Genomic DNA, 13036 nt, shown 5'->3' with positions numbered 1-13036 from the left:
CTTCCTTTCATTTACTCACATTGTAACCCCATGGTAGAAGACCACATTGGTCTTCTGGAAGATTGCTGGTAGATTGGTCCAGCACAATTTGCCCTTAGTGAAGGCTGTTGTCTTTCACCAGTGACCTCCTTATTTTCCATGTGCCTCAGCATAGTTTTCAGGAGCATTTGCTCCGTGATCTTGCCGGGCAGAGGTGAGAATGAACAGCTTGTAGTTTCCTAGGTATTCCTTATTTCTCTTTCTAAAAATGAGGGTTATGTTTCCTTTTCTCCAGTCACTGGGAACTTCACTCAACTACCATGGCTTCTCAAATATGATGGATAATGACATAGCCATTTCATCCACCAGTTTTCTCACAACCTGTGGATACATTATAGCAGGTTGCATAGACTTGTGCACCTTCAAGTTCCTTAAATGGTCTTGAACCTGATCTTTTAAAGCCAGTGATTTTACATTCTCCCAGTCCCTGCCTTTGCCTTTTATAATTTGAGCAATGTGCCTGGAGCACTTGACAGTGAAGAACAAGGCAAGAAAGTGGTAGAGTACCTCAAACGTCTTCATGTTCTGGTAATGAGGTCTTCTGTTTCCTGCCAAAGAGGGCCCACATTTTCCTTAGTCTTTTGTCACTGATGTACCTATAAAGCTCTTCTCATTGCTGTTGACTTTCCTGGACAGATTTAACTCTATCAGGGCTTTAGCCTTCCTAAGCTGATCCCTGGCTGCTCACACATTCTTTCTATATTTCTTCCAGGCTACCAGTCCTTGCTTCCATCATTTATCCTTTTTTGTGTTTGAATTTGTCCAGGAGTTCCTTGTTCATCCACTCAGGCCTTGTGGCATTTCTTCCTGACTTCCTCTTTGCTGGGATACATCACTCCTAAGATTGGAGATTTTGACCCTTGAATATCATCCAGCTCTCTTGGGCCCCTCTTTTGTCCAGTTCTTCATCCCAAAGTACTCTACGAAGCAGATCCCTGAAGAGACAAAAGCCTGCTCCTGAAGTCCTGACCTGTGAGCTGGCTTTGTGTGCTCCTTGCTGCCTAAGAATTGCAAACCTCACTCATCCATGGTCACAGCAGCCCAGGCTGTCCTTGAGCTTCACATTCGTCACCAGTCCCTCTTTGTGGGTGGGAATGAGGTCCAGCGTAGCACCTCCTCTCACTGACCCTTCTATTACTTGGAGAAGGAAGTTATCATCAACACATTCCAGAAACCTCCTGGATTGTTTCCCCCATGCTGTGTGCTCATGAGCTCTTGGCCAGCTCTTCATTTGTCCACAGGCAGAGCTCCATGCACTCCAAATGGTTCGAGTGCATGGAGTGCAACTGGTTAGAATCCAACTGACTTCGTAGGCAACATCCCCTCCTCATCTCCCCTGCTTGTCCTTTTGAAAGAACCTATATCCTTCCATTCCAACGCTCCAGTTACAGGAGGCATTTCACCACATCTCCATGATGTCAGTAACACCGTAGCCCTGCAGGCGTGCACGTCTCTAATACCTGTGGTTTATTTCCCGTGCTGTGTGCATTTGCACAGAGGTGTTGAAGTTGAGCCTTGGTGAAGATTATGTACTCCTTAAAGTGGCTGGAGTTCCTTGTGCTGCTGTTCAGGTGCTCTCCTGCTTACTTGCGACTTCTCTTAGGCTCTGGGCATCTCTTGCTGTTCCTAGTATCAAACTGATTAAAGTGGAATGGATTGAGGTTCCTCTTCACCCAAAACTTTCCTATGTACATGTTATGATAAAGGTACTCCTAGAGGATTACCCTCGTGTGGAGTCTTTTTTCTACTCTAGATCTTTTAGACAGATTGAATAGGCCAGAGTCACCAACATAGGAAATTTGCATTGAGATTTTTTTTAAAGGGCTTTGTAATGGAAAGTGAGACTCATGATAGCAAGAAGTAGTTTTGTTGATTAGCCAGGTCAGTGGGTATCTTTTATGAATTCTTTTCCTCAAAGTCTTGTGTTTTCTTTTTACAGGCACAGAGGTCCAACTTTGTTTGACTCATGCATATGTATGACATTATTTGTAGGAAGTTGCTGCCTTTATCTGCTGGTCAGATTGCAAACAGATTGTTTTGGTATCTTTTTTTCAAATTACCCATTTAGAAAAACAAACAGAATTCAAACTCATTTTCTACTTGCAGCTGCCAGAGTCTTGCTCAGATATTGCTATTTTGATTGTATGTAATCTTAAAAGGTACTGGGATAGCCATAAGTAACAGTTAAATACATCTCTGTTGCCCTTCTCAGAAAAAGATAATGTTCACAAGGCTGCATCTGCGTTGAAATGTAGGTATGAACTAGGAGAATAACATGGTTAGCAGATAGATGTCTAGTACATTAAATAATCATGAGGATTTGAACAGAAATAGCAGAAATTAACCAAGTGTACCACTGATGACAGACTGTACCTTTTCAGTGAAGCCTCTGAAATAAATCTTCTTGTTGCAAATAAATCATACAAAAATATAATAACTAACTGTAGTTCATGCTGGGACAAGTATAAAGGGATGATTTGCTTTGCTTGCAGCCCTGGACGTTCTCCTGCCTGCTGTGACAATGAAATAATTATGATGAACCATGTCTACAAAGAAAGGTTCCCAAAGGTACTGAATTATATTTAAGATACCCAATATCTAAATTGATAGGCAACATAGGTTCTAAGTAAGTGGTGCTTTTGTTATGGGAAATAATGACCCAGTGCTGTAACGGCTTCCATAAAGCATTACCAAGCTCTTACTGCAACGATAATATCACAATAAAGAAAATTCTGGCTGAGAACTGGACGTTTATTTGGCAAAGCTGCCAAACTGGTTTTGAAATAAATCATGCTGGTAATATACTCTGCTGATTGGAATCTGATGATACACTGGATTTCAATAGGTGGTGTGTACTTGGGGCAAGTGCATACTGAATTAGTAAATCAAAACCATTTTCCTGTGCTTAGTCTTGAGCAGCATCTGCTGTGATACACCAGCAGATTCCTTCATTTAGTGCCATTTCTTCATTTGCCCAACATCTTGTTATGTACTTTACATAAATGTATTATATGCACTGATTTAATAGTGAGGATCAGTACGCAGATGTGGGGGTTTGACTATGGGATATGAGGACATTTTGCTCTCCTGTCCAGAGACCTTGAGACATAGATGCATTCCAATGTGCAAGTGTGTGTGCACAGCTTGAAGCACTGTGTTCTTGGTTGTTCCTGGGATTTTGGTTACTCCTGGAAAACAAAACAACATACTGTTCCTAAAATGTGGGTTAAAAAAGGGAGATATTTCTTTGCATTTCTTCATGTAAATATGAAGAAAGATTTATCAGGATATGCAATCGAGCAGCAATATGAAGTGTGAAGAATTCACTCATCTTAGTGTTTGAGATACGAACTAAGATGTGTGGGATTACTTTTTAGTGAGAAGAATATCTTCAAGGTTCTTTTAAAAGCATCTGCAGTTCTGTGAGAACCAGACAGTTGGTTCTGTAAAACAAATACTTCTGGAAACCTGCAGACATGTTTGACAGGACCTGTGAGCCTGTGGTGCTTGTAATTAGTCAAATGAGCCTCATTCAAACTGCCCAGTGAAACATTTTTATGGAATAACCTTTGTGAAAGTAATGACTATATTCTGGTTTGTAGTATCTGCAGTTTTAGCAGAACAAAGCAGAGCCCCATGAGTTCTCCTCTTTCTTTTTATTTATTTATATTTTGGCTTTGACTGAAAAGCTTTCTAGTTCTGTTTAGTGATTATCACAGAATTAGTGCACAGTTAATCACCAGTGGCGGACAAGGTGGGGGAGTTGCACAGTAGAATAAGGCTGTTGCTTTTCTGGACTGGTGAAGTGGGGAAATGTCACCTGTCACTTTGCCTTTGTGTACTTGCTTTTTGGCTTCAGTCATTTGATGCATTCCAGCTGGGTAAATTCTTAGGCAGTACAGAGTTTTAGAGTCACAAATAACTTGGAGGCTGTTAGTTTCATGTAGAGCTGATTTAATGTATTGAATAACTACTTTTCCATAGGCCACAGCTCAGATGGAAGAGAGGCTTCAGGAGATTATAACAAATCATTCTCCAGAGAACATCCTTCCCCTGGCAGATGGAGTGCTCAGTTTTACCCACCATCAGATCACAGAACTGGCTCGAGATTGTTTGGATAAATCTCACCAGGGCCTCATCACATCACGATACTTTCTTGAATTACAGCAGAAATTAGACAAATTGCTACAGGAGGTATGAGCCATGGGACTGATGTGCGTTTGCCTGAAAAATTGTTTAAATCTGTTTGCCTAAGAGTTGTCTTAAATGTTGTCTTGAATTATGACTGTTCACTCAAGAAATTGTCGAAGTGGTATTCATAAGCTGTTTCAGTCTACATAATGACCCCTGCAAAAACTGTAAGGCACCCAAGCGTATTGGTCTGGAATAGATGGGTTGTAAAGATTTCAGAAACAGCAGCATTATGTCCTGCAATGCAAGTTAAAGATTGCTTACAGAAGTGTGTGCATAAGCCCCAGACAGGGCTGGCTATTCCATTTACTTTAAATAAATGAGGAAACCTACACACTTTCCTTTTATCAACCCTGCTGTGTTGAGAAAGCAGACAGCAGCCCTTAGCTTTCCATTAGTGAGAGATCATTTAACTGTTTATAACCTTCCTCCCATAGCTGAAATGTTTAACAGAAATAATGTATTTTTTAAATGTGTTGAAACGTTCATAGAATAATGAGCCAAATTAATTAAGAAGAATTTGAAACTTTGCAAATGCGGTGCTACATAAGTTGCTGTAGTTTATTAATGTATCATTTTTAAAAGAATGAGTGTGGCATGTAATGTACTCATTTATTTGTGTGGGATTTGATAGTACGTTACGAGCCAAAATTAATCTGATAGAGCAGCAGATTTGATACTAATTTAAAATTTTTTTCAGCTGATCCATTAAGATGCTGTGCCTGTCTTAATTTATCTTCTGCTTTCTTTTGAATGCACAAGCAGTTTTGGTTGGAATTTTTTTTTCCCTATGCTGCTTTTTTGTTTTCTATTCAGTAAATAGGATTTCTGACACTACTGTGTTTTGAACTTTTTCTCTTCACACAGCAATGCAAAACTTAAGACATCAGTAAATTTTCTCTGGATTGTTGAAACCCTATTTTTTAAACATTGAAAATACATAGAGATTGCTTACTAGTCAAAAGGAAGTTTTGAACCAGTAACCTTCTTATGAAATTATCATAGTTCTGCCATGCCAAGTGCAGGCAGAATTGGCCAGTTCATAATGTCTAAATACAAGAAAATGTGTCTTAACCAGGATTCAGTGAACCTCTGTTAAAACTGTTAACAGTATATACCTTATAATGGCTAGCATTAAGTAGAGTTTAGAGCATGTGTTCACTGAATAATACCTCTCTCAACACTCACTAAAAAAACATCCCAACAAATTATTCTTCAGTCTGCATATAAAGCAATGCATTGTTTAAAAAAAATCAACAAAACACTCATTTTATCATAGTCTGTGATGCTAATTCTTTTTTATGAAAAAGATTTTTGTTCTGCAAAGACATTATATCTTAAAAAATTCAGACTTAACTTCTGAGTCCTCTGCATACTCCTTGTTAATAGCAGGATATGACAGTATGGAAAGATTTTCTTTATGTAGCTTGGTTTTGGGCACTTAGCTGTGCTTTGGATTCATATGATTCATTTGTTGTCAATTCCTAGCTGCAGTCTTCAGTAGAACGGTGCGTTTCCTGCTGCTACTTGTCACTGTGCAGTTACTTTAACTAGGGAAAGACTCTGTTGAGGTTGGAGCAGTGGGGTTCAGCCAAAATTTTTGTAATTCTAAGGTGAAATGGACCTGAATGCTTTTCTGCTTATTCCCCCTTAAATGTAATATGTGTTGAATCTTTTGTTCAGTTAGACACCTGAGTGTTCACAAAACTCCACAAAGGTGCTTTAAATTTTGTTGGTGGTTAAACTAGGCAGGTGTTCTGTTTACAAAAGAGTTTTATTTGGGCTTAGTTGATAATGTTCGGAATTATGCTTCTGTCCAGTTAAGGTTCTTCTGAAACCTTTTGCAGACTGCTAGATGGTATTTGTGTCTTTTTCTTTTTTTCTTTTTTTCCTTTTTTAAACTCCACAAATAATTTCCTCTCATATATTTGGCAGTTTTTAAAATTGTGGTGCTTATATTAAGACCAGTAGGCATAGCTTCCTATTTCCAGAGGTTTGTTTTTCAAAAATACAATATTATAAGAAAAGTACTTATTTGTCCTTAGCAATAATCTTGTGTTAGTTTCCTAATTTTCTTTGTTGTTTTGAGTAAGCAAGAGATGATGAAAAGCTAAAGTCTGTGAGTTCTACTGTTCAGAGCAAGGAAACGTTTCGATACTTGAGGGAAGGGCTATTAGTATATTTTAATTAGAAGAATTATATGGTTTCTTTGCATTCACTAGCATCCTTAAATTACATAATTTGTTCTTAGAGGGGAACATTGAAACGAAATTTGAAATGACGCTCAAACTGTTGTGCAGATGTTATCAAACCTGCTAGAAATATTTTTTCTGTTTGTATTCTTCGATAGCATTTCCTCCTCTCTTTTGTAATCTTTGTAGAACTCAATTTTTCATTGTTCCTTTCTACATGTACCTTTATAGGAAGCCTCTCTGCAAGTATAGTTTTTTTGTGTGTGTATATATATATAAATTGTCATTTTACTATGACTTACCAAAAGACATCAGTAGGAATTTGGCATGGATGTTGCTTACATCTAATACTATTAGTTACATTAGTTTCCATTTCAGCCTAGCATTGTTAACATATTGAGGCACAACCTGCATGTAGAGATCTATGTTGATCTGTATTGGTATGTTGTATCCTTTCGCAAAACTGGTGGTAATAATACTGTGTAAGCTTAAGAAATAAGCAAAAATGGAAGAAAAAAAAAAGAAAAAAGAAGTAGGTATTTGTCTGTTGTAGGCACTTTTGTTACAGTGTTAGAACTTTAAAACTGGGATTACTTTAATCGAGATTTACAGTGTTGCTCAGATCTTTGTTACCTCTGCTGCCACCTTGAAATCGGTGTGCTGTTTGTATCAAGTACACGCTTCAAACCCTAAAGGTGTCTTAAAAATCATACATACTGTCCTAAGCAGTGCATTGAATATGCTTGGTTCAATATAACTTTATTTTTATCTTTTAGGCGCAGGAGCGATCAGAGAGTGGAGAAATGGCATTTATTAAACAACTTGTTCGAAAAATCCTGATAGTTATTGCTCGTCCTGCTCGCTTACTGGAATGCCTGGTGAGGTCATGCTTACTACAGTAGTGTTTTTCACTTAGTAGTGTAAGAAAGTCTCTGATTTAGTATTCAGGGCTCTTCACAATTGTTTTTTGGTACATGTCAAACAGTGTGGTAGGGCTTACTGAAGCCTAGTTAGTGGGATCTTTTCCACTTCCATTATTGAATGTAGCATACTGGCAGGACCCTCCTGCAGTTTTGATTGGTTCCCTGGTATTGCAGATACTGTGGTACAAAATCCTTTTCATCAACTAAAGAAGCTGCTGTTCAAAACCAGTTGGCTTTCTCTGTTGTTTTGTTAGACTTCTCTGTTTCTCCGGGAGACTGTTCTGGAATTGTAATTGCTTGGTGGTTTTCTCATTTCTTACCAGTTTTGTAATTTTGTTGCACTGCACAGCTACCAGTGCTATAAACCAGCTGGAGGGCGGCTCTGCAGTACCTGCTCTGGCGATAAGAGCAGCGGAAGGATTAGGCTATCTGGATAGATGGGTAGTTGGTGCTATACTGGGAACCAGAAGGAGAAGAAGAGTTAACTTGTTTATGGACGAGCATAGCACAGATGTTGCCAGACTGGGTTAGTTTGTGTGAGCCGTGTGGGCATGTTTCTGCTTTTCTTGCCCAGGCTATGGGAGCTGGGATGGCTCAGGTGCAGGAAGTCGCTCCTACACACAGAGCCAGTGTGCTTCAGTTGTTCAGTGGAACTAATAAACACTTGCAGAACACAGTGTACACAGGAGGATGGTGTAGACACCCAAATACCATGCCAGAGCCAGCCTGTGAGTCCAAAAGGGCCTGGCAGGCAGCCTGAGCTGACTTTGAGCCACTCTGCTTGCCAATACCAAGATCAGTGTTGACGCTGCATACAGCTATTTGAGGCTGGCAGGGCGTATGTGGGAGCCAGCCTGCTGCTAGACTCAAGTTATGCCTGAAATTGTCATAACTGCATTTGCATGGCACTCAGTCTGAGCTAGTAGGTCTTTCCAACCTGATTTTGGCACTGTGCTGTGTCTCTTCATCTGTAGCACAGTTAATCCACACCCTGGCTCATTCAGCCATGGGCATTTTGAGAGCTGCCTCTATTTTGTTTTGGAAACACTGGGTCTCAGTGTCCCCAGTTGCATTTTTTTCATGATTTGCAGTTCAGACAGAATCTAAAATAAGATATGTGCTCTGAATCAGCATGAAAGAGATGTTTAAAAAAACACCAAAACAAAACATAAAGGAAGGCTTTTAAAGAGAACACTGTAGCATGTCCTGCTTCTGCCATTGAATCCAAACTTGTTTTACTCCCTCTCCCTAAAAAACCCATTCCACATCTAGTGTGATGTTCCCTGCTCTGTTTACAGGGATCATATCATCTTTTGCCCCATCATCCAGTTTCTCATATGATGTCTTTTTGCCTTGTTTTTTTGCCTCTCTGGTTTGCATCCTTCTCTATTGCCACACATCCAGAAATGCCCTTAAACACATCTTGTAGGCAGTCAGACCAAGACTTGTTAATGATATCCTTCCCTTATGGGCTTGCTGGCTTTCTCCCACCAACCCTTGCCCCCAGCATCATCATTTTCTATTAGCTTTCTGATTGAGATGCTGGAGCATGTCCAGTGAAGGGCAACAAGACCCATGAAGGGTCTAGAAGATGTGTCTTGGAGCAGCTGAGGAAGCTGGGTTTGTTTAGTCTCAAGAAGAGGAGGCTCAGGGGGACCTTACTGTTCTTCCAGCTCTGTGAAAGGAAGGTGTAGCCTGATGGGAGATGGTCTCTCCTGTGGTGTCTGCAGGACTACGGGAGATTGCCTTAAGCTGAGACAGGGAAGATTCAGATTACATATTTGAAAATTTGTTTTCACTGTTAGAATGGTCAAGCATTGGAATAGGTTGTCCAGGGAGGTGGTAGAGTTACCTGGAGGTGTTTGAAGAGGTGTTTGAACATGGTGCTTGATGATGGTTTTAGTGGTTTAGGGGTTACAGTGGTGATGCTGGGTAGATGGTTGGACTGAGTGATCTTAAAGGTCTCTTCAAACCATGATGATTCCGTGGTTCTAATTCAAATTCTCTCATGGTGGTATATTTGCCCATTAGTTCATTCTCCCTAAGTGCTAAGTTTTAATAGGATCTAGTACAAATCTGTGTTCACTTAGTTCCCACTTTATGCCACTGGGATTTTATCCTAGGCTACTTGCTCTGCCTTATCCTTCAAGTAGAGTGAAGGGCATGCTGCACCCCTCCTTTCGCTCAGCCTGCTGAAATGAGTGGAAGAACAATAGTACAGAGACCAGACGTGTCTATGTCTCATAGTTAAGTTTCAGAGCAGCAGTGGCAGGGAAAGCCAGCATAGCTTGCTTCAAGTGTTCTCACTTTAGACAGTATCTTCAGGAGGTGTAAACTGGATTATAACAACCCTGCATTGTATGTTTCTACAGATACAGGTAGCTTGAACAAATTCAGGTGTACAATCATAAAATAAAACATGTTTTGTGCAAGAAAGTGTAAAGCCTAGACCATAAATATAATTGTAAAGTTACGGAAACAGTATTGTTTTTCTGTAGTGTCCCTCTGTAAATTTGTGAATAATATTGGCTGATGTTTTAGAATATATATCTGAAATAGATACTAGGTGTGGAAAACTTCAGCCTGTGTAAGAAAGTTCATAAAACTGTAGGAAGTAAATCCAGCTTTGTGGCCATGCAACATTTCAGATACCATGCAGTAAAGCTGTCAGTTTTCTGATGGTGGTCTTGGCTCAGGTGTTTGTAGCATGTATTTTAGTTTACTTGATAGTCATAGAAATAAAGATTTTGTCATTTAATATGTGGCAAGAGCTACTGGCAGTTATTTAAAGATTTTTCTCCATTTGGAATTACAATTCTCCAAATGGAAAATTATATGCAGAGTTTGAACTGAAGATCAGAAAACATATTTATTACTTCTTGTTATTCTCACCTGTGTATTTATATGTGTGTGTTGAGATAGATATATACACACATATTCATATGATGAAAATGACCTGTTTTGAAATTGTCTTGTCTTGCTGGTAAGTGGAGGAAAAGCTGTACATCTGCCACTGCAGCAGGTCAGGAGATGATAATGTTCTCATGACAAAAGTAACCAGAAATCTTCGCACACAACATCACGCTGTTGGCTTCTTTAGTTCCAAGGAGTAACATGTAAGAGATACAGCTGGGGATAGCATGTACTACTTAGTTATAAGTGAAAAGATATTTTATTTCAGACATGCTGGAGCTCTTCCTGTTAGCTGCAGCAGTTTTGATGCTTCCAAAATGAAGCATGATACTGAATTTCTCAAGCTGCCTTCTGGGTTGGCATGTTGACTTTCCAAGTCCTGAGTAGCGTGAGGAGCTCGGACAGGACCCTTGTGACTTGACATGTAGACTAAAACCCCACGGAGCTATGCTGGGCCGCTAAACTATCAGGAAATCAGCTAGCTCAGCAGTCTGCCTGGCTTCCACTGGTATTTGTGACAACGCTGACTTACTCAAGGAAAGAGTCTGTTTTGTTACATCAATGACTGATGGCTATGTCTTGGTTTGAAAACAAACCAGTGGGAGATCACAAGTCAAGATTGAAATTAAAAATAAGTGAAATAATACAAGGAAAAGCACTGACAAAGTCAGATACAACCTAACACCCTGTTAGGGTGGTAGTAGCAGTCCAACTGAAGTAGTTTAGTTGAAGCGGTGATCTTGTGAAGGTTTAGTTTTCAGCTGAAGATCTAGTGGTAGCTCTGGTCTTCTGGGAACTCAGTAGACAGGGCTAGCTCAGGCAGTTTCAGGGCCAGGTTATATCCAGGTGGGAACACCTGGCTCTTCTTTCTTCGGCAGAGCATTTCACAATGGGATGAGATAAGTCCATGAGTTACACGGTGGGTCTCTGATGGCCTATTGCTTGTTATGTGGGGTGGGTTGTTAGTAAGTGATAATAGCTAACGGATGGCCCATTGCCTGTCATCCGGAGTGGGTGATAGCAGCTAATGGCCCACAGCTGGTGGTAATAGAATACTTAACTACATCAATATTGCAACTTAGGACATTATCCACCCCTTATTCTATTACCATTTACACAGTTCTCACTTAAGATAAGGTCTCTTTGTGGGACATAACGGGTTTCCCCATCTGCCTGCATCACCCACTAAGTATAACCAGGTTCTTGGGCAAAAACAACCCCACGGATGGGCTTGCTTTTGCCTGAGGTGGGACTAATCTAAACAGTCTTTCCTAAAAAACTTCTTACGTGTATCACAGGGACTTTATCTCCATCTACTGTGTGCAAAGGTTCGGACTCGGCAGGACTGGCTCGATTGATAGAACTCCTTGTGTTAACTATCCAGGTGGCCTTTGCTAAGTTCAGTTTTCAATTTTTGAAGGTTTCCCCGCCAAGTGCTTTCAAAGTTGTCTTAAGTAGTCCGTTGCACTGTTCAACTTTCCCGGCAGCTGGTGCATGATAGGGGATGTGGTATATCTATTCAATTTCATGTTCTCTAGCTCAGGTGCTTATGAGGTCATTCTTGAAATGGGTTTCATTGTTAGACTTGATTTTCTCAGGGGTACCATGTCTCCACAGGACTTGCTTTTCCAGACCCAAGATGGTGTTTTGGGCAGTAGCATGAGGCACAGGGTAGGTCTCTAACCATCCCGTGGTTGCTTCTACCATGGTCAACACGTAGCGCTTTCCTTGGCGGGTTTGGGGAAGTGTGATGTAGTCAACTTGCCATACTTCCCCATACCTGTACTTTGACCATCGTCCACCATACCACAGAGGCTTCACCCGCTTGGCCTGTTTGATTGCAGCGCAGGTCTCACAGCTGCGGATGACCTGTGAGATGTTGTCCATGGTCAAGTCCACCCCTCGGTCACGAGCCCACCTGTATGTCGCATCTCTCCCTTGATGACCAGAGGCATCATGGGCCCCACGAGCTAGAAATAATTCTCCTTTGTGCTGCCAGTCCAGATCCACCTGTGACACTTCCACCTTGGCAGCTCGGTCCACCTGCTCGTTGTTACGATGCTCTTCATTAGCCCGACTCTTGGGTACATGTGCATCCACGTGTCGAACTTTCACGGTCAGCTTTTCTGCCCGGGCGGCGATATCCTGCCAAATCTCAGCGGCCCAGATGGGTTTTCCTCTGCGCTGCCAGTTAGCCTTTCTCCAGCGATCTAACCATCCCCATAGCACGTTGGCTACCATCCAGGAGTCAGTGTAGAGATAGAGCCTTGGCCATTTCTCTCGTTCAGCAATATCCAAAGCCAGCTGGATGGCTTTAAGCTCTGCAACCTGACTCGATCCACCTTGTCCCTCGGTAGCCTGTACAGCTTGTCGTGTGGGGCTCCATACTGCAGCTTTCCATCTCCGATCTGCACCTACAATTCGGCAGGAACCATCGGTGAAGAGGGCATAGCGTCTTTCACTCTCTGGCAGTTCATTATATGGGGGTGCTTCCTCGGCACGTGCTACTTTCTCCTCTGCTTCTTCTGAAGATAATTTAAAAGTCTCACCTTCAGGCCAGTTTGTTATGATTTCCAGAATCCCAGGGCGATTCGGGTTTCCAATACGGGCGCGCTGTGTGATGAGGGCAATCCATTTGCTCCATGTAGCATCAGTGGCATGGTGGGTAGAGGGAACCCTTCCCTTGAACATCCACCCCAGTACTGGCAGTCGGAGTGCAAGGAGAAGTTGTGTTTCTGTGCCGATCACCTCTGAGGCGGCTTGGACTCCTTCGTAAGC

At 41.2% G+C, this 13036-nt stretch overlaps 1 protein-coding gene across 10 annotated transcripts in view; it reads left to right on the top strand.

The window, feature by feature from the left end:
* MAST4 (microtubule associated serine/threonine kinase family member 4) overlaps positions 1-13036 on the top strand; it is a 232727-nt gene that overhangs the window by 171841 nt on the left and 47850 nt on the right. For all 10 annotated transcript variants that reach the window (XM_085042888.1, XM_085042887.1, XM_085042885.1 and 7 more), the window contains 3 exons: positions 2532-2607; positions 4024-4233; positions 7199-7300. In XM_085042888.1, the coding sequence (XP_084899014.1) occupies positions 2532-2607; positions 4024-4233; positions 7199-7300 (388 nt within the window). The remainder of the gene's footprint in view (positions 1-2531; positions 2608-4023; positions 4234-7198; positions 7301-13036) is intronic.

This window comes from Lichenostomus cassidix, chromosome Z (genome assembly GCF_008360975.1).
Source record: "Lichenostomus cassidix isolate B80296 chromosome Z, HeHo_3.0, whole genome shotgun sequence".
Classification (NCBI taxonomy): Eukaryota; Metazoa; Chordata; class Aves; order Passeriformes; family Meliphagidae; genus Lichenostomus; species Lichenostomus cassidix.
This window is presented reverse-complemented; position numbering and strand designations above follow the sequence as displayed.